The sequence below is a fragment of the Dysidea avara genome, chromosome 6, assembly GCF_963678975.1.
Source record: "Dysidea avara chromosome 6, odDysAvar1.4, whole genome shotgun sequence".
Taxonomy (NCBI): domain Eukaryota; kingdom Metazoa; phylum Porifera; class Demospongiae; order Dictyoceratida; family Dysideidae; genus Dysidea; species Dysidea avara.
Window position 1 is genome coordinate 7,413,516 of NC_089277.1, and position 26,497 is coordinate 7,440,012.

General features: G+C 37.4%; 1 protein-coding gene and 3 long non-coding RNA genes across 16 annotated transcripts in view; 2 read left to right on the plus strand and 2 right to left on the minus strand.

Moving 5' to 3' along the window:
- Positions 1–3,336: 3,336 nt before the first annotated feature.
- Positions 3,337–19,199, minus strand: LOC136258243 (uncharacterized). Of its 5 annotated transcripts, XR_010702658.1 has the most exons (11): positions 19,053–19,199; positions 18,273–18,396; positions 17,592–17,710; positions 17,431–17,543; positions 17,295–17,387; positions 12,986–13,061; positions 12,699–12,778; positions 5,904–5,991; positions 5,697–5,852; positions 4,235–4,378; positions 3,337–3,543 (listed from the first exon to the last, which is right to left on the minus strand). It is a non-coding gene; the product is annotated as an uncharacterized lncRNA (long non-coding RNA). The 5 variants fall into 5 exon arrangements; XR_010702657.1 differs by lacking the exon at positions 12,986–13,061; XR_010702656.1 differs by having other exon boundaries at positions 12,699–13,061.
- On the plus strand, positions 9,976–11,306 carry LOC136258355 (uncharacterized). 4 transcript variants are annotated; one of them, XM_066051673.1, is made up of 6 exons: positions 9,976–10,040; positions 10,286–10,350; positions 10,411–10,439; positions 10,490–10,622; positions 11,040–11,104; positions 11,153–11,306. In XM_066051673.1, the coding sequence occupies exons 2-6, from the start codon at positions 10,342–10,344 to the stop codon at positions 11,226–11,228; spliced, it is 312 nt and encodes a 103-aa protein (XP_065907745.1). In that variant the 5' UTR covers positions 9,976–10,040; positions 10,286–10,341; the 3' UTR covers positions 11,229–11,306. The 4 variants fall into 4 exon arrangements, with proteins under 4 accessions (XP_065907745.1, XP_065907744.1, XP_065907743.1 ...); XM_066051672.1 differs by having other exon boundaries at positions 9,982–10,040; positions 10,530–10,622; XM_066051671.1 differs by having other exon boundaries at positions 9,982–10,040; positions 10,286–10,439; positions 10,530–10,622.
- Positions 18,730–26,182, plus strand: LOC136258246 (uncharacterized). Its single transcript, XR_010702666.1, has 3 exons — positions 18,730–19,286; positions 24,129–24,172; positions 25,841–26,182. It is a non-coding gene; the product is annotated as an uncharacterized lncRNA (long non-coding RNA).
- The window catches only part of LOC136258242 (uncharacterized), a 54,586-nt gene continuing 53,791 nt past the window's right edge, over positions 25,703–26,497 (minus strand). For all 6 annotated transcript variants that reach the window (XR_010702654.1, XR_010702652.1, XR_010702655.1 and 3 more), the window contains one exon: positions 25,703–26,071. This is a non-coding gene — a long non-coding RNA (uncharacterized lncRNA). The remainder of the gene's footprint in view (positions 26,072–26,497) is intronic.

The window sequence follows — 26,497 nt, forward strand, 5'->3', positions numbered from 1 at the left end:
AGCTCATTTTAATTTGTATGGCCTCAATACATTTACTATTATATGTACCAATCATCTTATGGATTGTGTGTAATAGCTACAATGCTCAATATGTGACAAAGTTCCTGATAATCCCCAGAGGAGGCTGGTCATGTCTGTGACATGCAATTACACAACCATGCAAACATTATAGTGTGAGGAAGAGCGTGCTCCACAAAAAAAAAAGTTAAAGGTTGGTAAGAACCCTGGGACATGTTTGGCATAGATATATGATGTGTCCTTTAGAAAACGTGACATTAATCTGAGCTGAATTAATTCAACACTTCTTGGAGATCATGATGGTGCATAACCAACTTCCTCCCTACACACTCATTATGACATATTGCACATATCACTCATAAACATGTTCAGGAAATTAATATCCTATTATTTGGTAGTAAAATCCATGCAAGAATCTTATCATATACTTGTGATATAATCAGTAGATTAAGGTAACCAGTAGATTAAGGTAACCAAAAATGTTGGATAAAGAACTGGAATGTGCAAAGGTGTCAAACTAGTTGGGGAAATGATAAAATTTCTGGCTTAACAACCACTACTTGACCTTATGTCAAAACTGTGTTTACAAAATGATCCTATGATGTCACATCATTATTGATTATGGGATAAAGATTAATGGTTGTCACTTATTGAGATAATTATAGGTTTTAGTAGTATCACATAATCCTAACATACATTGCATCATTATACAGAACTACTGTACTGCAGTGTATAGGGATCAGGGTTGCTGTGCCCAACAACTAGCCTCACTTTTCTTTCACTATATGTCAGCTAGGCAGTGTTCATTTGACATGATCAAACCAAGGAGCTATCACAAAACTTCCCACAATTACAAGTTTCTATATTTTCATTGAATTGAATCTTCAACCAACAGACTTACTAACTGAGCAGCTACACTGCTGCAATTACCATCATCTTTCCTTGTGTCTCACTTCTCTCTCTCTACTACAGTCACCTATGATGCTTTTGAAATTGTCTATTAAGTAATGCTCAAACATTATTCCAATCATGCTCCAATATCATGCCCCAAATATTATGTTATTTTAAAATAGTAGATATTTAGTTATGGGTTTTGTTCTATTAGTTACATGTTTCTGACTCTCTGTATTCACAGGCTTTAAGCCTTCTCACAGGTACCTAGTGGGATAGTATTCACAGAACAGAACTAGGATATCTCAATACGTGATGACTGTTCTATTAGAGTATTTCATTCTCCCATTAGGTTATAATATTATGATAATTTTACTGTGCACATGTTTTATAACGTTATCCCAATCTGAAGTTGCAGCTCTTCCCAATGTACAAATATTGTGCCTGTTGTGCTGGTGTTATGCTTTTGCCTATCTATTATTCCCCTATAATTATGTTGACATAATTGGTACAGTCTAATGCATAGCTAGGTGTTGACCATGTTGATTCAAGGTAATGTGTTATGGCTTCAGTGTTATAGCTGTCATGAGAATCATCCATAATTTCCCTAGTGACTGGATTGATTACAGAGTGGTATTGTTTAATTGTTGCAAGATTGAAGCAGTTTTCTTCTCTACCCACAATAGTAGTGTGGACGTAAAAGTGATAACCAATAAATGCTCAATAATAATTATTGCTAATTGTCTGATATGATCCTATAAAAATGTATAGCAATTAGAACATAGCTGAAAATGAAGCAGGATGGTCATGTCACTGAAATTACATAAATTAATAATTATTGATAATTGGGGATTTGGGGCATGCATTCACTCATGCAATAATCTGTTTATCATGTCTGGCATGTAGTATACACTGGTTCACCAGTAGAGCTGTGTAATACTACCACTACTACCCAATATTGTGATGAATCAAGTGGTAATACTCTACTGCAAGTTTTGGTATCAATTATGCAATATAACGAGACAGTTGATGATTTAGGTCAGATTTTATTGATCTTGTTGTATAGATATTATAATGAAGTTTACATTTTCACGCACTTATACAAACTTTTATGTGCAAATTAGCACGATAATTAAATTTTAATGTAAGGTGTAGAATCAAGATACTGTAATTACTGTATTGTGTGAGGTGGTATCATTCCTAGTAATGAATTGTTATTACAAATAAACAAACAAACAAACAAGTATTCTTAGCTTGCTTCATTATTTCTATGATCTTTACTGAACTTGTAAATCCTTACATTTGTAATACTAGAACTACAAACAACAAAAATTTTTGCTGGTTAATATCTGGGATTGGGGTATGTATGTATGATGTACAGTAGCCAACCCTCACGTATTTCAGTGAGTGATTCAGTTATAGTTGAGACTTTAGACCACAGGAGTTTACTAACAATTAATTGAATAGTAACAGGTTGTGCCTCTTCATTTTCCAGCTGCTGGTTCCCTTCTCAACTTCTCCAGCCACCTACCTGTATCTCACCTCCTTGCATATAAATATGTGGCTACACACATCAGGTCATTATTTGTTTTCATCAGCACCCACATATTTGCTATCTGCAATCTTGCCATATTTGGCTAATTAGATGACTGCTAAGTTAATTTACAATTGGCCCACACACACATAAAGGTATCTGAGCTCCCAAAAAAGCAAATGGAGTAATTCCTATAGACTTCATTCTTAACTAAACATCTAGATTGTTTTATATCAAACAATGGACAATGGTAATGATAACCAATACAGGGGGCTAGCCACCCATAAAACACTAAGTTATCTTTGTGAATGTTAAGGTGGGAGTGAGTTACAAGGCAAAGACTGTTAGCAAAGGTTAGAAAGCTATGGTGAAGTTGTTACTCATTGCTTAGTAACCATTACTAAATTAAATGGGTACTCTCTATCGTGGCTAACCTACCCACAGCAAAAGAAAATCATACAGTGATATGCTATGAACATAACGGCTGGGTGAACACATAACATTAACCATACTACAACCATCATTATCAACGCCAGACATGATCTGTTTTCTTTTAGGACATATATGGCTAGCTATGTAATGTAGTTGAGCTCCTTGGACCCTACATCTGTATTCATCCTGGTTGGTCCACTGTCCTGCAGGGAAGGAGTGAGGAATGTACAGCTTTTACCAGTTCCAGTTTCTCAATGAATAACAGTATCTCTCTGCAAAACGCCTCCTTGAAAGTGATAGTAGTAATTATTTTCATCGGGTCCAATATTTCTGTATCTTGTAATGCTTTCATCAAATCTCTCATCAAATGAGACCCAATGCAGGAAAAATGAGTTATCTCTCCAACATCTCTAATGACCACTTTTTAAAGAACACATATGGCACAATGTCAGCTAGCAAAATTAAATCATGGTATTTTATTACAACCAAAAATATGACATTGTGGATTTTAGTTTAATGCATAATTATAATGAAAAGATGATATCAAGACACACAGGTGTAGTTGATGTCAGTGTGGTGGACATAAAGAGCACCCTCTTTCCTCAGCACATGATGAGATGAATGATCAGAAATATCAGCAGTTAAACTTGATCCACTATTGAAGGTCACTACACAATAATGGGATACTTAATACCCTACCCATACAAGTACATATTTAATGTGATAACTTTATTCTGAAAGTCACACAAATAAAATACTGCTTATATATAGCTATCAGCATTTAAACTTCGTGTCACTACTGCTGATCTGGATGACCCACTGACCCAGATAACAATTAAAACCAGAGCTGGGTATGACCTGAAACCAAAGCTTACACCTCACATTGATGTGTACACAAAGAACAATAATAATAATACAGTAATAATAATTGATTAGTGGGAGTGACTCCATGTAATCCTGCAGACAGCAATGGACATGGATTTGTGCATGGGATGGTGTATACCTACACACTTCAATACATCTACTGACAAATGAGCATGGTTCCATGTACGACTAAACAGCAACATGTGCTCCTAATAAGTGTGTAAGACTCATGAAAGAAGCTGAGCTAGATGATGGCATGTAAATACATTTCCAAGTTGTCAAACTGATTAATTCATTTCACCTATGATCTGACCTAGCACCTGCCAAATATCCTATAAATTAAAGCAGGTTAAACCCAGATGACCTGGACAGTATGTGACCAGATGACCTGATCCATTTCAATCAATGCTGATAGCTACAAACAATATTTTTTTATTTACGCAACATCCCAAAACAAATGATAAAATGATATATAAGTAGATAGCTAGTCCTCACCAGAAAGATGACTTTGTCATCAAGGCAGCCATACAAGTGTACTCCACAGTAAAAAGAGTACTAAGGCACAAACAATAACTCCAAGTTTTTCTTGGGTAGGTCACACTTGAAGCGCTGACTCCATTGTAGTCTTATCATGTTCAACTAAAATAAAATATCACATCACAACAATTGTGTGACTATATAGCCGACTACAGCCACTTAGTAATATGGTTTTAACATACATGAATTGACCTCAAGTGTAATAAGACAATGTACACATTGGAATGCAAAGTTCAGTGTAGGCAAACATTATCATTCAGGCTGTACATACAATAGTTGAAGATTAAAGTAATAAACTTGTCCTTCAATATTACCAATGGCTTCTGTACAACATCAATTATTGTGACTGGACCTGGGAAAATAGAGCATGTGGATAGAAACTACATCCTGTGGTCATATCTGATATGAAATTTTTAAAGTCACAAAAAGTTATGGGCTATGGTACAAAAAGTTAAGCGATGGTACATGATGGCACAAAAAGTTATGGGTGATAAAGGTTTGAAAAAGTAGTTAAATTTTATGTGCCCGCATGCCCTATTTTTGCTGACCCAGTCACAATAACACAATTACATGTAAAAAGTACACAAAAAAAGTATTGAAACAAGCTGGAGTACTGCACGATATTAAAGCACAGTAAGATGTATATCCCTACTGTGATTTAATATGTGCACTACTCCAACTTGTTTACCTTTTCATCGACATGCTATGGTACCTACTCTAGACAAAAAATCCAATTTTTTTATGTTGTGGTGGAGATCTAGGATGTGATCCTCTGCTATAGTTTGTTCACGTTGAGCTGAATCCTGAAAAACAGCTAAAAATAAAAAGTGGATTTTCTCAACAGAGTTAACATTTCAGCCAACCAGATGATTATTAGTAACAGCAAAGGTGTCAACAACAGACATATGTATGGTTTGGCTCCATTACAAGTTCGGGAAAGGGCTGTAATGGACACTGCATTTATATGGCTTCCCCACAGGAAATGTATTGTGAAAAATTTGATTGGCTGTAAATATTATGTCAAACATTTGAACAACAAGATTTTGAAATATTTTTAGTGGGTCAAGCAGTACTACAAATAAGCCAAATTTCAAGATCATGTATATTTGCATCCATAAGTTATTAAATGTTTTTGAGGATTCAGCTCAACGTTAACATACTATAGGAGTCACTGTCCAAAATGTAAAACATGAGTCCTACCCTTTTGAGATGGAGCAAAATACTAATCCAAGTTATAAAATAGTTAAGCAGCTGACTGCTCTATTAGAGTTATTGTATGGTACGTACAATGTCTCAATATTTGAGAAGTAGTCTCACTATTATACCAGACCAGCTGGAGCAGTTCCTACGCCCTTCAATGGTAACTGCCAATGTTAACTATGATCAAATCCATACAATAGTACACTATAGTATTCCTTACATGTTGCACAATATCACCACACACATCTGTGTTCACTATACTCCTCATAATAGACAACAAATTTTCCGTTTGTTTTGAACAATTGGTACATATTGAATGGTTTACTGCTTTGTTGTCAGAGTTATCCAACAGTGTTGAGTCATTCTTAGGTAAAATCTGTTGACAAACAAGGAATGTGCATTAAGGTCCTCACACTATACAACTTACTGGAATATTCTATGTACTCCTCCCAATACCTCAACAGGTTTAAAGTGTTCGTAAAACTTTAAAGCTGCTGGATAAGAACTATGACATTCTGAAATGATATAAACACACAACAGGTTGATGACTACTATACCAAGTATGACTGTTTCACAGGAATCAGTTAATGTGGATACTAGAAAACAAGTACACAACACATCACATAGGTACACATTACAGTGGAATCTCTACACTTCTAGGAACTATGTGGATGGAAGTACCCTGATTAGTGAGGTAATATTAAAATGGGACCACGTGGACAAATATATGCTACAATTTGTACAAGTTCAGTAGTCAAATTCATACATGTTAGTGCAAAGGCCTAGTTTTCAGTAGCAAGGACAAGCCTTCAAGTTATGAGAAATATGCTGTAGAAATAAAGAGTTCAGTATATGGTATATACGAATTACAATATTACAGAATTACTAAGCCAGCATAACTAAACTACACGTGCACACACACCTTCCTTAGGATAGCAAAGTAATCACCAGTACACACCTGGTTGTCATGGTACAAACCAGAGAACTTATCAGCACTGACCAGTGGTAACATGTGCATCATGTGACATAGCAACAGATTCTGCTATACAAGGCAGTACCCTCTGGGAGACTTGTAATATATAACTGGCACCAGATTTGAACACTGCAATCCTACGTACCTTGCCAGTTTGATAGCTATTGCTAAACGGTAGTTATGAGAAGGTGTTGACAGAAAATACACTCACTCACACAAAAGCCTTCAGTTGTCATGTTAGCACAGTAACATCTACCCAGTGAACCAGCACTGGGACACTAGTGTGCTACTCATGTGCTAAGAGTCAGTGCAGGAAAATCTTCCTGGGTCAGGACTAGTAACTCACAGGAGACTGTGCCATGTCTCACAGGTGAAGGTGTGGACACCCAAAGTCCCACCTGTACCTTCACTCTCTGTGTGAGACATGGACAGTTGACATTTGCTTCCCAAGTTTTGACCAGGTACCACATACAGTACAAGCATGCACGCACGCACACAACTGATGATGTTGCTGGTCCCCCAGCTGAAATGTCTAACTATATATTGATACCGTGATACTTTCCTGTTACTAATACCATGTATTGAAATTTCAATACTGTCGAGCACTAGTTGCTAGTGCCACAAGTACATTTCAACTTCTTTTTACGTCTGTATTTGTACGTATGTTGGAAAGTTCCTTTTGATCAATTAGTCTGTACAATACATATTGAATGCTAGATATAATTCATGAAAAAATTCATGAAAATAGGAAAACTATACGTAAGTGCATTTCATTTTATATTCAAGTGTATGATATCCACCCCAAAAACACCTTCGCTGTAAAAAAGGCGCGCCCAGGAAACTACAAGTACCTGGAACCCAATGTAAAAAAACAAAGAAAAAACAGCTCAGCTGAAGTGAAAAGTAACTGGTAACTTAAAGAGCTGATATCTGAAGCGGCCAAGAATACAATTACTAAAGTTTTATCCATGCAAGAACACCTTGGCTATAAAACAGATGTGTACATGAAAGTAACTGGCAACTGAAATGGCTGATATCTGAAGCGGCCAAGAATGAATGGTCATATACAACTAATTCAAAAATTTAACACTGAACCTTTATACGTAATTCAGCTGTGTTTTATATTCACTCTTGCTGCATCGTAAAGTAATTTCTTTTAACTCTAATTGGCTGGTAATTTGGCCGCCTTTTTTAATAGTCAGTATAATAGAGCAAAAAAAGGCGGCCAAATTACCAGCCAATTAGAGTTAAAAGAAATTACTTTACAATGCAGCAAGAGTGAATATAAAACACAGCTGAATTACGTATAAAGGTTCAGTGTTAAATTTTTGAATTAGTTGTATATGACCATTCATTCTTGGCCGCTTCAGATATCAGCCATTTCAGTTGCCAGTTACTTTCATGTACACATCTGTTTTATAGCCAAGGTGTTCTTGCATGGATAAAACTTTAGTAATTGTATTCTTGGCCGCTTCAGATATCAGCTCTTTAAGTTACCAGTTACTTTTCACTTCAGCTGAGCTGTTTTTTCTTTTTGTTTTTTTACATTGGGTTCCAGGTACTTGTAGTTTCTTGGGCGCGCCTTTTTTACAGCGAAGGTGTTTTTGGGGTGGATATCACTCATTTTTGTCAGTGATAGACTCTACATTTGGTTTAAAAGGTAACTTTTTTGGAAATGAGCAATTAACATTAATGCAGAATATTATCTTGGAGAGTCAGTAAAATCCAAACATAATAATGATTGTTTCATAACACAGTAAATTCGAAAGTATGAATTTACGGTGTAGTATGACTGTTCTATTAGAGTAAATCTATCTTTACTGCCTGCATGTGATGAATATATCTCATATCTGTGCATGTTAAATGCTTCAGACACCTAATTAAACTTGCAAGTTCCTAACTAGTTCACAGTTGCTACACAGCTATAAATACATTTGTAATTGTTATCATCATAATCATTTATCATGTTATAACCATTTTTTAATATTTTGGTCACAACTTCAGGATTAGAGCAGCAGAGAAAGGAATAGAGGACTCAACCATCAAGACTTGTATATGGGAGATGGAACAGTATTGCGATGGACAATGCCAGTACTAACCCCTCAAGGGTGTTCCAGTACAGTATAGATGCAAGACCAGAGCCTCGATCGTCACCTTTTGACTGTGGTCACAACTTCAGGATTGGAGCAACAGAGAAAGGAATGGAGGACTCAATCATCAAGACTCGGGGAGATGGAACAGTATTGCCATGGACAATGCCAGCACTAATCCCTCAAGGATGTCACAGTGCAGTATCGATACAACCACTCCAACCAGTGCATAAGACCAGAGCCTTGATCATCACCTTTTGACTGAAATTTTTATACTTGAAGCAATTAAAACAAAAAAGTTGTAGTACTTATACTTTCCTGAGGGAGCATGTCCCCAGAGTCCCAGACTCCCTTGCCTGTTCAGCAGAATAATAGGATTGAGCCTTACTACCACTTTCACCTTTATTCTTGGCCCGGATGTACATATCAGCAACATAATACAGTAGTTGTAGATAATGCTAGTTAATGCCCCTAGCTATAGGTAGAGCTATAGGGGTGGAATTTTTCCCTATCACACTATCACAGTAGTTCTTCTCGCAGTTCTTTGCCTGGCCATCATCAACTGCTGTAAAAACATTAGTCTCGTCCCCCAGACCCTTCCTCAAGCATGCTTATCACACAAAAATAACTTAGTTTAGCAGTGCAAAAACAATTATTGACAGCTTATACTATATTAAAGTACACTTACCGCATTGTTGAACCATGTATACCACCAGAATCCACCGGATTGACAACTAACACGTGATCTATTTAGGGGAAATCTCATGGAAAATCCCTAATTACCTTAAGCAGACACTCGTGATACATGGGAGTGAAGTTTGTGCAACGTGTCATATCGCCACACACTGATTCACCGTGTTTGTGCGATAGGGTTTTTGACCTGTCCACCAGATGTTGAAAGGAAATTCATTCCACCACATGTTGAAAGGAAATTCATTCCAACTTGTGAAGTTATTGATATACTCATTGTTGGGGTCCACGGGGACCTCGATGATCATTTACCAGTCAGCTGTAAGTAATGTCACAACAGAAGGAAAGGAACCATTTCCATACCCCTATGGCATACTGATTTTATACACTCAACCACAGAAATGTAGAACTTTGGTTGCAGGTGGAAAATAAACACCTTTTTACTCAGTTACAAGAGATTCACCCAGCTGGGATAAAATGTTGAAGTGAATGTCATTAGTACCAACTTGTTCATCAGGTATTGGACAATTCCAAGTGTCCAGATTATGCAGTTGTCCTCATGTTCAAGTTTACACGTTTAGGCAATTTCCACAACATCCTATAATCTATTACTATATCAGTGTGGAATAATGCTTATATAATATTTTTCATATTCCAGGCTTTAGGTGTATTGTATTTAACACCTGTTTGTTGGTTTTCGCAGGTCATCTGGTCATACTGGTTTATCATCCACTAGCAGTTGAATGTGATTATGGTGCATATGTAAGTTGAGACCACGCAAGAACAAAGATACAGGTGTCATGAATTTCAGGTCAGTTACCGTTCGGAGGAATTGTATTATTGCATTTGTAGTTATCAATTATCACTGACCAGTTTGTGATAGCGTACTTTTGTTTGACTAATGACCTAATGTTCTGGTTTACATGCTTACCCAACAGTTATGTTACTGACTTAACCTGCATATGGGATATACATATTTTAGTTCATTTTGATTATCCATCCTTTATTGGTACAGCCTGGCATATTGATTTTTTGCACATTCTCTTTTTAATTCAGTGCCTGCTGGATTGTTTCGTCAGATATTGAAACAGGTGTCTTTGGTGTTGCGACCGATGTTCCAGGTCAGTTTGCATGTGTGTTTAATTTAAGGTTGACTTCAGTGCCTGCTTATTCTTTTACAGGTCTCGGTATCGAGTGTCATGAATTTCAGGTCAGTTGACGTACAGAAGAATTGTATTATTGCAATTGTTGTTTTTGTAGTTATCAATTATCACTGTATACTAGTGATGTGAATTTACAGGTCAGTCTACTCAGATGTATCGGGCATAGTGTTGATGAGTTCATACAAATATCCAGTGTAGACTGTAGTGGCATCAAGGGTGTTAATTTCCAGGTCAGTTTACATGTTGTGATGTTAGTGATTTTTTCCTAGTACCCAGATGTTAAGTGTATTGTATTTAATGCCCACCTGTTATGTTTTTAAATTATGGTATATCAGTGTAGACAGTGCAACAGTAAGCCTTCTGTGTTGTAGTAACTATTTGTTTAATAATATGCTGTTGTCCCGGAATGGCACAATTTTTGGGCAACCAGTGTGAAGTCCAGTGGTACAAACATTGTATTATGACCAAGTTGTGATAGCGTACTTTTGTTTGACTAATGTCCTAATGTTCTGGTTTGACATGCTTACCCAACAGTTATGTTATTCATTCACTTAGCCTGGGATATAATTTTTGTTCATTTTGATTATACATGCTATTATTAATACAGCCCGGCATATTGATTTTTTGTACATTCTCTTTTAATTCAGTGCCTGCTGGATTGTGTCATCAGATATCGAAACAAGTGTTTTTGGTGTTGCGACCGATGTTCCAGGTCAGTTGCATGAGTGTTTAACTTCAGTACCTGCTTATTCTTTTACAGGTCTCAGTATCGTCATGCTGACATACAAGAAATCATCACTATTGTTGGAACTATTTTTAGTCAAGTCTTGATGTGATGTTGATTAACGTTGTCACACATTGTTGTATGTCTACCATATGGTAAGAAGTTTTCATGGACATCACGAAATTTGAATATTGTGTAAGTTGTGTGGAACAACCCCAACTCATACATGGTCACTGGCAAACCACGAACCACATTCGAGCCACAACACCACGAACCACATCCGAGCAATCCATTACAAAATTTTGTTGCATCATTTGTGTGTGCATAATACTTAATGAAAGCCACAACACAAGCTACATGGTACACACTACATAGAGGTGGTAAAGCCTTGTTACCTTTTGTATTCACCTTACCGGCCTTTGTGGTTAATCTATTAAAAATTACATGTAAATAGAGAATTGAAGAGTATGCTTAAAGCACCTTCGCTAGTGATTTTGTTCTTCACACCATAAGACAACTGGCGATTTATAAACGCTCGCATGGGGTGTGGCACTAAATCGAATTTAAAAGATTTCTGCTTAAAACGTCATCCCTAGGGAACTTACGGTTCAGCATGCTGTCACAACTTGTTTATCAGGCATTAGAGTTTGTGTCCACGTCATGTCTTTAAAAGTTATTGTAGGGAATAGAGGTTTGATTGAAGAAAATACGCGTATAGGCAAACCAGGATTGGATAATGTCAGTGCTAGATGGACTATACAAACACGGCTATGTTGACTGGTATAACGTGACAGTAGTTGTAACATAAGGTAGAGAAATAAAGTGAAATACGCCTATTTTTTATTTTGCGATGGTAACTTTTTTATTTTAGCGAGGTCGCAAGAAAACTATGATGATGACGACTCCTAAAGATTTTTTTATCACGTAACGCAATACAAATCTATTGAGAGATGTTGCGTAATCTAGGACTAATATTGCGAAACCAGCCCTACATATAAATAACTCACAGTAGTGGCCGCGCGTCTTTTAATTGGGCGTGCGCTTTGTAGTTTCTTGGCCGCGAGTCTTGATACCATAAATGTACTATACTGGGGCTACTTGATGGCCATTTAGATTTGTAAATTTCAAGGAACTGTTTTAGAAGTGATAGCTCGATTGACTTTGACACAGGAATCAATAACAGGCTGTATAACATTGTAAAGCATTGAATATGTATGACTGAAATATTCACTTGGATACAACCAAGGTAGTCTTGTTAAATGGGTAGGGAAACACAGTAGGAAGCAATTTAGTCCGGCTCTGATTGTGGTGGAGATCTAGGATGTGATGCTCTGCTAGGAGTCACTGTCTGAAACATAAAGCATGAGTCCTACCCTTTTGAGATTGAGCAAAATACTAATCAAAGTTATAAAATAATTAAGCAGTTGACTGCTCTATTAGAGTTATTGCATTGACTGTCAATATTTGAAAAGAGGTCTCACTAAAATCAGACCAGCCAGAGCAGTTCCTACGCCCTTCAATGGTAACTGCCAATGTTAACTATGATCAAATCCACACAATAGTACACTATAGTATTCCTTACATGTTGTATAATATCACCACACACATCTCTGTGTTCACTATACTCGATGACTGTTTCACAGGAACCAGTTAATGTGGATACTACAAAACAAGTACACAACACATCACAAAGGTACACACGACAGTGGAATCTCTATACTTCTAGGAAGAGTCCATAATAAGAGGACTCTTGGATTCACCACACACATTATGGACTGTTGCTTCTAGGAAGTGGAAGTATCCTAGTAATATCAAAATGGGGCTACATGGGACAAATATATGCTACAATATTCGTACAAGTTCACTTACATATGAAAGTAGCATTACACCACAAGACTTTGCAGTGTTGTCTTACAGTAAACATCATGTAATAGTGCTATACACGCTGTAATACATGTATACACTGTAATATTGTGATGTAAAAATTATTACAAATTTAAAATTGATATTATTGACATACGTATTGCATATCACTACAAAGGAAATGAGGTTGTTTTGTTTTTGTGTTGTTTATGAGGAAACTGTCAATTAGTTTGAGGAAGAGCTATATAGTGAGGTAATGGGACATGACTGTCATCTGAGCTACATACGTAAGCACCTGTGTTTGAGAGGATTGGAGATCTGGTACAGGTACTGATGATGGGGCTGGTCCCCCGGCTGTTATGTCTGTCAATATCTAAGTGATTTAGACTTTTAAAATGAACTGTTTTATAAGTGATAAGCTCATTTGACTTCTTACTAGTACACTTCAGTCAGTATGGTCCTAATCTCCAGGGAATACTATGCAACAGGAATTTTTCATGGGATACAAATTTGTATGAATATCACAGAAGTCTTGTCCACATATTTTACAGCCCATGTACAAGTTGTGTGGAGTGATCCAGATAAAAACTACATGTACATATTGGCAATCCATGAAAACTTTAGGCTGTCACAAAAATCTCTCGCCTTACGATAGATGATGTTTTACTGTAATGGCCAACCACTGACAATGTAAGGCAATTTTGCAAACACAGTAAAGTTAAAACTAAAAATCTTCAAGATACTCTAATCTAATCCAAAACAGCCAAGCTGTAAAAAAAGTGTGCGGCCCTCAGAAAGGCTATGGTGAAAAAAGATGTGAAATCCAAGGTGGCGGCCAAGAAATGGCTGTGATGGTAGGTTAATGGTAAAAATTTCAATAACGACAATTCAGGTGAATTAAGTGGCACAAAATTCACCTGAATTGTCGTTATTAAAATTTTTACCATTAACCTACCATCACAGCCATTTCTTGGCCGCCACCTTGGATTTCACATCTTTTTTCACCACAGCCTTTCTGAGGGCCGCACACTTTTTTTACAGCTTGGCTGTTTGGGATTAGATTTCATTTCTTTTTGTATTTGTATACCCCAAAGCCGGCCTATGGCCAGCTTTGGGACTTTTTTAACCTATGTTTTTTTCTTTACTACAGGAAGAAGAAAAAATGAAGTAGATGTACTATAAATATTTTATCAGTAAATGTACAAATTATATATATAATACATATGTGATCGGATTTGCGAAAAGGGGTCTTCCACACACATCCAATTTGCCAACTCTGACAATTGATAACTTCAGATTGGAAAGAGCTATTGCCTTGAAATTTGGGCAATGGTGATTTCTTTGCAGCTGAACTCTCTACAAGGTAATTTCTTCTAGCTGATCTCTCTACAGGGAGATTTTTTTGTAGCTGAACTATCTACAAGGTAACTTCGATCTCTCTACAGGGTGATTTGTTTGTAGCTGAATTCTGTATAGGTGATTTGTTTGCAGCTGAGCTCTTTACAGAATGATTTCTTTGTAGCTGAACTCTCTACAAAGTAACTTCTTCTAACTGATCTTTCTACAGGGTGATTTGTTTGTAGCTGAACTATCTACAAGGTAACTTCTTCTAGCTGATCTCTCTACAGGGAGATTTGTTTGTAGCTGAACTCTCTACAGGTGATTTGTTTGTAGCTGAATTCTGTACAGGTGATTTGTTTGCAGCTGAGTTCTTTACAGAATGGTTTCTTTGTAGCTGAACTTTCTACAAGGTGACTTCTTCTAGCTGATCTTTCAATAGGGTGATTTGTTTGTAGCTTCACTCTCTACAAGGTAACTTCTTCTAGCTGATCTCTCTACAGGGAGATTTGTTTGTAGCTGAACTTTCTATATGATGGTTTCTTTGTAGCTGAACTCTCTACAAGTTAACTTCTTCTAGCTGATCTCTCTGCAGGGTGATTTGTTTGTAGCTGAATTCTGTACAGGTGATTTGTTTGCAGCTGAGCTCATTACAGAATGGTTTCTTTGTAGCTGAACTCTCTACAAGGTAACTTCTTCTAACTGATCTTTCTACGGGGCAATTTGTTTCTGGCAGAATTTTCTACAGGGTGATTTCTTTGCAGCTGAACTCTCTACATGGTGGTTTCTTTGTAGCTGAACTCTCTACAAGGTAATTTCTTCTAGCTGATCTCTCTACAGGGAGATTTGTTTGTAGCTGAACTATCTACAAGGTAACTTCTTCTAGCTGATCTCTCTACAGGGTGATTTGTTTGTAGCTGAACTATCTACAAGGTAACTTCTTCTAGCTGATCTCTCTACAGGGAGATTTGTTTGTAGCTGAACTCTCTACAGGTGATTTGTTTGAATCTGAACTCTCTAAATGATGGTTTCTTTGTAGCTGAACTCTCTCAAGGTAACTTCTTCTAGCTGATGTCTTTACAGGGTCACTAGTTTGTAGCTGAATTCCCTACATGGTGGTTTCTTTGTAACTGAACTCTCTACAAGGTAACTTTTTCTAGCTCATCTTTCTACAGGGTGATTTATTTGTAGCTGAATTCTATACAGGTGGTTTGTTTGCAGCTGAGCTCTTTAAAGAATGGTTTCTTTGTAGCTGAACTCTCTACAAGGTAACTCCTTCTAGCTGATGTCTCTACAAGGTCACTAGTTTGTAGCTGAGCTCTCTACATGGTGGTTTTTTTGTAACTGAACTCTCTACAAGGTGACCTCTTCTAGCTGATCTTTCTACAGGGTGATTTGTTAGAAGCTGAACTCTCTACAAGGTAACTTCTTCTAGCTGATCTCTCTACAGGGAGATTTGTTTGTAGCTGAACTCTCTACATGATGGTTTCTTTGTAGCTGAACTCTCTCAAGGTAACTCCTTCTAGCTGATGTCTTTACAGGGTCACTAGTTTGTAGCTGAATTCTCTACATGGTGGTTTCTTTGTAACTGAACTCTCTACAAGGTAACTTTTTCTAGCTCATCTTTCTACAGGGTGATTTATTTGTAGCTGAATTCTGTACAGATGGTTTGTTTGCAGCTGAGCTCTTTAAAGAATGGTTTCTTTGTAGCTGAACTCTCTACAAGGTAACTTCTTCTAGCTGATGTCTCTACAAGGTCACTAGTTTGTAGCTGAACTCTCTACATGATGTTTTCTTTGTAGCTGAACTCTCTGCAAGGTAACTTCTTCTATTGATCTCTCCACAGGGCGATTTATTTGTAGCTGAACTCTCTACATGGTGGTTTCTTTGTAGCTGAACTCTACAAGGTGATTTTTTCTAGCTGAACTATCTCTTTCCATAGTTGCATGAACTCCCTACAAGGTAACTTCTTCTAGCTGATCTCTCTACAGGGTGACTTGTGTGTAGCTGATCTCTATACAGGTTTCTTATTTCTAGCTGATCTCTTGAATTCTCTTCAGGGTGACTGCTCTATTAGGTTGACTGCTCTATTAGAGTATCTCGATCTCGCACTTGCTGCACCAAGTTGGATTTCGTGTTATAACTCCGTGGCTTTAAGTATGATTCTTCTACACCATTGATGAGCCTTTCTAAGATGATTACTCCATCTGTACAACGATTTTCAAAACATTACCCCAAGCAGTTTATCTAGTAGGCGTGGCAAGCAGTCGTTTTTTTTATTAGCTGATCTCGATTGCGTAATTGTTACACACTGTTGGTTTTTACGTTGTATCTTCCTGGTTTTTAGCTCGATTTCTTTCAAACCACAAAAGGTTTGAGGTTCAATAGTTAACCTATTCACCCACCGATTTTCAGCTTCTTCCCATACGCGGTTTACCCTGTAGGCGTGACAACATATTGGTGTTATTTTTCATGAATAATCGCTCATAACTCTTTGCCTGTTTATCGTATTCCAGCCAAAGTTGGTACCGAGATGCGCCTTTATATCCCCTTCTGTGTGCCAAATTTCAAGGCAATCGGATATGGCGTTCGAGTTTTATAGCAGTTTTTGTAAGTGCGCGACAAGAAAAAGAAAAATAAGAAGAAAAAAAAACGAAGAAACTGAGCCAATTTTTGAAGTCGCATATCTCGGGAACGCGTGAAGCGATTTCGCTCAAATTTGGGATGTGGAGTGCTGCAGTTGGAGGGCATGTCCACAGAAAAAAATCGTCTTGTTTCATCAAGGAAGCACAGAGCTACGGAGGTGCGAAAATTGCGTTTTCTTTCTTCCTGTCAATATACTCACGGGTGTTACGCGCCGGCTTCTTGGGCCGCACGACACACTACCGTGTGTCTTGATAGAAGTGGCTGTCATACACTCACATCCAAGAGGATGACTTTTGAGTCTTAAAAACTTAAATATGTGAACACTGCTTACCTTAGTGTACACCTGTACATTGAGATCATCCATAAACAGTTCTGCTCTTTTAAATTAATTGATCTGCAGAACACTCTACACCAGCCCCACCTACTAAAATAACGAATCACAATGCACCAAGGTAATAAATGCATACCTTTAGTGTCAGTAAAAAATAAACTTCCTAGCTTCAGTTTTATCACTGAGAGTCATGAACACACACAAAGTCAAATGTCTACAGATCTCAAGACTGTCTGCAAAGCTGGTCGGCTAAAAGACAAAAAAAAATGTTGAGTGATAAAATCCAGCAATACTTACCTGCCTACAAATGTAAACCAAGCTACTGACTTGAATGTTCTGGGAACTTGAAATTCCCAGCCACCCAGGAAGGGAAGTAAAGTGTTAGTGAGGGAAGTGAAGTGTTAGTGGATGGATAACTACACAACACAAGTTACACAACAGACATACATTACTGTCAATGAATTGTACATGACCCATGAAAATGGTTTGATGTAAATTTTCTGTGTTGCATTCTTCCAAGAATTTATACAAAAATTTGCATGAAAATATCTTGTCCACGAAATGTTCATTTAATAATCTATGAACATTCTATGGAGATTCACTAGGAATTCTGTATGAAACAGCAACTTATTTCATGATCTAGCAGTGATGGTATCCTGGTGGTCTGATTTACAGTATCAAACCATTTCCTTACTATTACAAAAAGTTTCAGAACAATTACAACTCATTATAGGATGTAACATGGAACACATGTAGTGGCTCTGTGTGTGTGCTATAGTGAGGGACAGTTAAGATGAAAAATATTACGGATTTCAAGTTGGATTAGGGATCAAAGAAAAAAACTGTATTAGAGTAAATGACTGTTCTATTAGAGCGAATGAATGAAACTCTGTGTATGTCAATATCTGAATAGTTTCACTTACATGTATCTGCACCTGGGATGATTACCTGGCTGAACATGTGCAGCTTCATACTTACATTGTTCATGGCCATCGCCGATGTCATCCAGTTTGGTCCTCAATCTTGCTCATCCAGTTGGTCTGAGGGCGAGTTGGTCCTCAATCTCGCTCATTTTCATCCGATCTTGTATCTTGTCCTCGCCCTATTTAAAGGCCTGTGTAATTCACTGTATTTTTGTTGTAATTAAGTATTTTGTTGTAATTAAGTAAAATATAGGTGTAACTTTTATCCTGTACCTAGCATTTACATATTGGAAAACAGAGAGAAATAAGCAAAGGTCAACAGTCCAACAAGAAATGCTCAAGTCACAGGTCAAAGATGATAAACGCTGCAAGTCAAGGGTCAAGACTTTGACCGTGGTCGCAGATCTAGCTGCAGCGTGTGCCGACATGACACCCCCTTGTAACCTGGGGTTAGGCCACTCCAAATAAATTCTCTGTTTCCCATCCTGAACTCGGGTATATTTGCATGCGGGCTGGTGGTTCATTTCCATTATAGCTAATATTGGCAGCTTTTCAAGCTATTATTTGTCTGGTACAAGCATAAAAGCATGTTTAAGCTTTTAAAAGTTGTAAACACAAACGTGAATTTGTTACCACTTCATAGCACTGCTGACACCGTTCACAACATTTACTGAGCCTGTACAGAATGCAAGAACAGCCGAAACACAATGGAATATATCGAGCTGACAGTAACCAGATGCGGGCGGTGGACGGGAAACAGAGAATATATTTGGAGAAGCCTTATCTATGATCGAACTACTATACAGACGGTACAGAAACATCAGTTCACACTTACAAGCAGTACTTCGCTTGACATCATCATTGTGGGAGAAAGTCTAGTCTCGCTCCCCAGACCACGAGCCAGACCAGGTAACAACATTAAGTTACTAGTGTGCTTTATTTAGATAATTATTCCAACTAGAGCACATCATTTTATTCACAAACGAGGAGCGGGGACTAGGTCAGAGCAAGGAGGAGAGTCTCAGAGGACCTCGCTTAGGTCGCATCAGGATGTCCTGTCAAGTGAGAGGTATAAATAACGTTAGCTACTTCTTGTTATGCAGCAATCGATTATTGAATATTGTACTAAACTTCACTTAGCCAGACCGTATACTGTACTCATGATCAATGACAAAGTGGTCTGGCCAAGAGAGACTATATAGTCCTGTATGGTTATATCAGCACCTCAACAAAAACATTGAGTGGTATGGCCTCATGAAACTATCAACAAGACTTGCTGGAAAATCAGGACACCTACATAATTAGGACACTTATAATTGGTGTAGATGGTAATACATCAGGGGGTGTGACACATGTCACATGTACTAGTATAAGAATTCGCTACGTCAGAAAACATTTTCACGTGAGCCCAATAGGTCCTGTACATTATACTAATGGTGGGGATCACCGGGGATTAAGTGATATTCAGGTTCTATTTTATCTGTACTTCACAATCATGTGAATTTCACAACTATAAATGGTTCTGTTAAGGAGAAACTAGACTTAGAGCAATGACAACAAATGGCAGTCACAGCACAAAGGGTTACAATGACCATATACGTACAATCGTTCATGCCTGATATATCACTATCAACCTGTATCAGAAGTGCATTTCTATAAAATACTTTTTGCTAGCACTCTGGTACTTTAATTTTTTGGAAACAAACTGTACAAACACAGTACTTCGCTGGGGTACACTAATCTCTCAGGTAAAGTTGCTGGTGCTGCTCTACTGTTAGTAGTGTAAGCTGCCAATTATCACAATGAACTTTATACCATATGAGTGAATGTACAGGTGTATGTATACAGTGTTGTGTGAAGTTCTGGTTTTGATTTCCTGGTGAAGCATTTATATTCAAAATTAAAAGTAGACCCACAGCTCCAAGATTTCACCTGCTATGATCACTTAGCATCTCAACTTCTTAATGTACCAGGTATGTGTTCTTTATCTTGGGATGAAGTAGCTGGTGTCTAGTTGAGACCATAAATATAAAATGTAAATTTATTTATTCATTTTCAAATACTTTGTCCTAATTAATGTGGAGATTCAAAAAATGAGATCACTCCCAATACTGTGTAGACTTCATTAAGATGTTCCTTTAGTACAGTAAATAACTGGTCACCTTGATAATCAAATTGATGTTGTCCCAAAGTGTCCATATTACACCAGTTTTGTTGTTGTGATATTCAAGTCCATCATATACTATATGAGTGTAACATGTTATATGATCCAGTGACATGTTATACTAAGGGCTGCTTACATGTGACATGTATGTACCAATGAACCAATGATGATGTATTTGTCATGCAGCGTTGGGAGTAACGCGTTACTTATGTAACGTGTTATGTAATATTATTACTTTTGTGGTAACTAAGTAATATAACGAAATACGCTATAAAAACAGGTAATATAACTCAAGTTACTTTACTTACAAATGTAACGCATTATCTAAGTAATATAGTTACTGTAACAAATCTAATATTACATAATATTATTACTACAAGTAACAAAGTTACTAATCTCGTTAGTAATCCACTGAGTAACGCCTAGCCACACCGAAGTAATGAAGCCTACTGAATGAAGCTTATTCACCAGCTTCTTACTTATAACCAAAATTTGCACATTGTCCAACAACGCAATCATGTCACGTGATAAGGTGGTAGTTTCACACGTGACAGCTTAAGGCTGTGGACACAAAGTAATATAATGTGTAATATTATTATAGTTACTTTATTTTATGGGTAATTTGTAACTGTAACTAAATAGTTCAGTTGCAAGTAATATGTAATATGTAACTAGTTACTTTTAAAAAGTAACTTGCCCAACACTGTTGTCATGTATATTACACGTAGGATGACATGGTATGGTACAGTCATGTTGTATGTGTTACGTTTAGAATCCCACAATGAAATCTCACACTTTTCCAGTAGATATGATAAATACAAAATGAACTAGTTACAGTGTACAGGGTGTATTTGATTAATTTTAGAAAAACCCCAATTATTGTATGCACATGAATAGATTTGGAAATACAATTTGGAAAAATTCAATCCGCTATACATGTACATTGGGAAAGTCAAAAGCTATGCAAGTTTGAAGTCTTTACCATGAATGAAGCTAACCATAACATGTTTAAAATAACTGCAGTCCATAGTAAGGTATTTTTGAGCAATATTTTCATGACTACATCTACGTATATACCACTTTAGCGTGGGCGTTCAAAGGCGCCGCTCGATGTTTAACTCGCATATTGCCCGGGCAATATCAAGATATTGCCCGGGCAATATCATGGGAAAGCGGTTTGCCAATGACTTTGATACCCAGCCAGTTCAAAGAATCGATGCGCTTTGACTCGTTATATTGAGCGACATAGAGCTTTGTATTGTGGGACTCGGTTTTGTAGAGGTTGCTAAGCTTAGTACATAGGCTAAGATAGAGTAGTTGGTTGTTACTAAAGGATAATGAAGGCACAAGATAATTGTTTGGGCGATTGTGGATGCATATTTCTACCCACCGTGTATCAGCCTTTGAACAGACCATGGAACAGCAAAGCTACTACTGCTACGTTGAAATAGGTTAGTAACTTACAGTTCTAAGTACTTAACTTAATATAATAACTTACTTACTGTCCCAATAGCGAAGTTAGTTGGCTTAACTTAGTACAAAAATGATAACAATATAAACTCCATCCCACAATCGCAAGTTTTCTAACATTGCGTGTTGAAGCATATAGTAACGTATTAATGACGTTTTAACGTATGGACAATGTTTTGATGGCTATTAGCCCACGCTATTAAAACCACAATCGATCTTCAGATGCTACTGTATAAAACAAATGGGATGAGTTCTCATTAGTTCTTTCACCTATTAGGTGAGTGCGCCCCAAGTGATATATATCACTTGTACCATGGCTGCTTGGGATTTTGCTGACATATACACCCGCAGCCCTCGGGCCTGCGGCCCTCGCGCTTTGGGTGTATATATCAGCAAAATCCCTCGCAGCCATGGTATAACTATTACATAATGCAGCCATGAATGGTGGTGGTATATCAACAGAAAATGACTGAGTAGGCTGTATAGAGTCTCCAGCCTTACTCAAAGAGAAATATGTACATAATATGCATGTACTGCTGGGAATCTCATGTTCTAGCTGATCTGTGACACCAGAATGTTACCAGTGGCTAACATGCGTGTCTAGAAATCCACTTGTATAAAGCATCCTGAACAAACTAGTCACATGGGTGTATAGTGAGCTTGATCCTGAAAAACAGCTAAAAATGAAGGTGGATGTTTTTTCCATTTCAGCCAACCAGATAATTGTGGTGACAACAAAAGTGTTAACAACAGACACGTGTGGTTTGGCTACATCACAATTTTTTTGAAAAAGGCTGCAATGGATACTACACTTTTATGGCTTCACTATAGAAAATTTATGGTGGACATTGTGTATTGTTGTGCCAGAAATTTTGAGTGAAAAGATTTTGAAATATCTTTAGCAGGTCAAGCAGTGATTGTGTATTGTTGTGCCAGAAATTTTGAGTGAAAAGATTTTGAAATATCTTTAGCAGGTCAAGCAGTGCTACAAATGACCCAAAATTCAAGATGGTGTGTACTGGCATTGAAACCGGGTCACTACTGCTGACCCAGACAACCCACCGACCCGGATGTGACCCGGATTAATTAAAGCCGAGGCATGCGATAAGAGCTATGTTTCGGGTAGTCTCGAACGAGCGAGACCGTTCGAGTCGTGTTGAGTAAACGAGTAGTTATGTGATAACTAAGCTGGTAAGTTTATAATTTAAAATCAGTCAGTGGGTTTAGTTCCACGTAACTACTGTGAGTTTACAGACAGCAATTGGGTGTGGCTTCATGCATACCTAGTATTACAATTTCCCGATATAGTAAAGTGGGTGTGGCTTACAAAAGTACTTATCCTGCTGTAAGACTACACTATATATGACTCATACAATAATTTAGTAGTGGGCGTGGCTCCACATAAGCTTGTAGACAACAACGGACACACTTTTGTGCTACAGACTACACTTACTAATAAATGGGCATGGCTTAGCGTATGTCTGTAATGCGATAAGTGGGCGTGACTCATGAAAGAACTGCGTGACTAGCGTTTATAAGTTTCCACATCATCAAACGAATGATTTCGTTTCTCATGTGATCCAATCCGGGTCAGACCTGGATAATTTGTAAACCGGGTCGGACCCGGATGACCCAGAGAAAATGTGATCCGGATGACCCCACCCGGTTTCAATGCTGTAATTGCATCCATGAGTGAATTATCAAATGTTCTTGAGGATCCAGCTCAACACATACGTATGTAATAGTGCAAATGTGTAGTTAGTGTATTTATGTATGGCTATCCATTAATGGTGAAAAATCAACTTCTGTGGTGTTTGTGGACATTGACTACAGGTATATTAATTTCCACTAATTTTGTCACATAGGATGAGTGGTAATTTACATGAATCAATGCTATTAAGTGAATCACTTTGTACAGTCGACTGACAGTGACAGTAACCAATGGTAACCATAGTAACAGCTTGTACCTGCTTATAGCAAACATTGCCAAAACCATATTAGTTGTGATTATATCAGACATGAAGGGTTCAACATGACATGTTTTTCAAAGGCTATTGGACTTCATTCCTCCAATAGTCTCCAAGGACATGTTATAGTAATAAAATTGCTAATTAGCATATGACATCATGTTACCATGGTTGTGTCATGCCAGTCACCTGCATACATTTGTAATTAGTTTGTAATTCATGTAATTCTGTTGTTTAGATTGAAATCTTAATTGTTATGAGACTGCTTGCTTATAGCGATGTGATGTACTTTATTATTCTGTCCTTGTAGAATATTGAAGAAGGAATTATATTTGAGACGAAGTTTCTGATAAGGTAAGGATGTATGTACATCTTGTGTAGTGTATAATATTGGAGTATACATAATAAATTCAAATGGTTTGTGGTGCCACTTACGTAGGTTTGTGTGGGATCCTATCAGTTGTTACCATAATCAGGTGGTTGTGTGTTACATGTTGTGTCAGGTCACAACTTGTGCTCACTTGACTTTTAGAGTGATCTAGTCGATTTCAGGTTGTTTGTGAATGCAGTTGAACAATTTGCACATGATTTTCAAAATGTGATCATGTGAATGCTTACCTGTAGTGCTTTTAAGTAACTACCTCAGTATGCCCCTGGCATTGTCTAATGAACTAAGAAGGTTAATAATGTAGTTGTGTTGTTAAAAGGAGTTTGGTTGAAAGCAAACAGCTCATGTGTCTGAGCAATCATGTGTGCAAATTGTCCTATTGTATTCACAAGCAACCTGAAATCCACTGACCACCTTGTGGTTTATAGTAGCTGTTGTTCACATGTGAAATGTACAACACTGTATATCTGCTGGTACCTGCAAATAAAATTTGCTGTTTACGTGTTAAGTGTTTGGTGGCTACGTATAACCTCAAAAATGTATTACTATTAAAATAATCTGATTTATACAGTAAATACTCGTGTATTTGATTCCATGTCTGCCAGATGGACTGTACTTAAGCCGTTGCAGCTTTCAACAGTTATCCTGGGTCTTACAACACTCTCCTTGTACAACTGTTGAAAATTTGGCTGAATAACAAGGAAAGCACAAATTCCCACCTTATATGGCAGACAAAAAACTTTACGGCATGGACGAAATATTTCATGTACATTCATGAAGGCTTACTTGTCATGAACAGTTGGTGAATTCACGAACTGTTCATCAAGTAAACTAGTGTGTGCCTACTCTATGTTCATGAACTATAGTGACTGTTGTTACTAGTACTGCCAAAGTAAAGGTTTAAAGAAGCAGCAAGGCTAAGTGAAATTTAAGGATGATTCATGAACTTAAGGCTCTAAATTTCAGGGAAGAAGCAACAGAACTATAAACAGCTGTGCGGCTATATGCAACTTTAGTCAATTAACCAGTCCATGAATGTTCATGTAACATATTTCATGAATAGTTCATGAATATAATGTATGCTTGGAGCAGTGTTCATGAAAATTCATCTCTTAATTGCAAAGTGCATCCTACCATCAGCTACCATATACCGTAAGCGTAGAAATTTTCGTAGTGTATAAACTTTTGTGGGTTTCATGGTTTGAAGCTGATCCACAAAATTAATCCACATAAAGCTGATCCATGAAAATTAATCCATTTTGAAACTCCCAATTCAGCTAGCTCGAGCAGATCTATTGCCCGTTGCCACCAATACACACTCCTTATACTATTAATGAACATAATATGCAATGTGCTACCATAGGGCTCTCTGAAGTACATATGTACTTCTCCCTGTTATATACATGGATGATGTGTGTATATGTACAGTAATGTAGTGAAGTGTTGGTTCTGCCAATATTAGACCCCACCAATATTTAACCCCACAAAATACAGTATTCAACTCCCCAATATTTCATCCAGCCAATGTTACACAATACACAGTAGAGAAATGAACAATATTGTAAGTGCTACATGTCACATGTATGATGTCATTCTTACAAAATAATATACAATAGTTTCTTTCTATATCGTAGGTCTAGTAAGGTCTGTCACCTTCACAATGATTGTTGGATGGAGTGCTATCTGTGGATCTGGGATTATTTTTCTGCATTCATCAATTTTCAGGATCAGATATCTGACTCCCTGTGCCATAGGCTAACTTGTTGCCTGTCTGCAGGTCCTTTGAGAACAGATAACTGTTAACCACAACTCTCTTAACCAATTCAAGATGTGGATGACTTGTCTACTTCACTGACCAGTAGGGACTACAATAAAGGAGTAACTCTAATTATTTTATGCAGATGTGTATTCTAATTATTTACTGCACATGTGTGTTGTTACTTATATCATTGGTATTAGTAACTATTTCCAGTGAATGTGTAGTATGTGTATGATTGGGGCCAGCTACGTACACACTGAGGAACTATTAGTAATTTCCCTCATCGCTGTGACAACCCAATAAGGTGTCTGTTTTTACTAACCTTGGGCCATACCTATTTGAAAAGTTGCTGGTACAAGAAAAATCGGTGAAATACAGAAAATACCTGTAGCGTCTACAGGCATGTCAAAATACAAGCCACAGAGCTTAATTACAAACATGGCACACTAAATACTAAAGTTTTGGCTCAGCTTACAGTAGGTTTCCTTTGCTGAGCACTACCATGCTATGATTTGTAAGTAGCGTGCGTCTT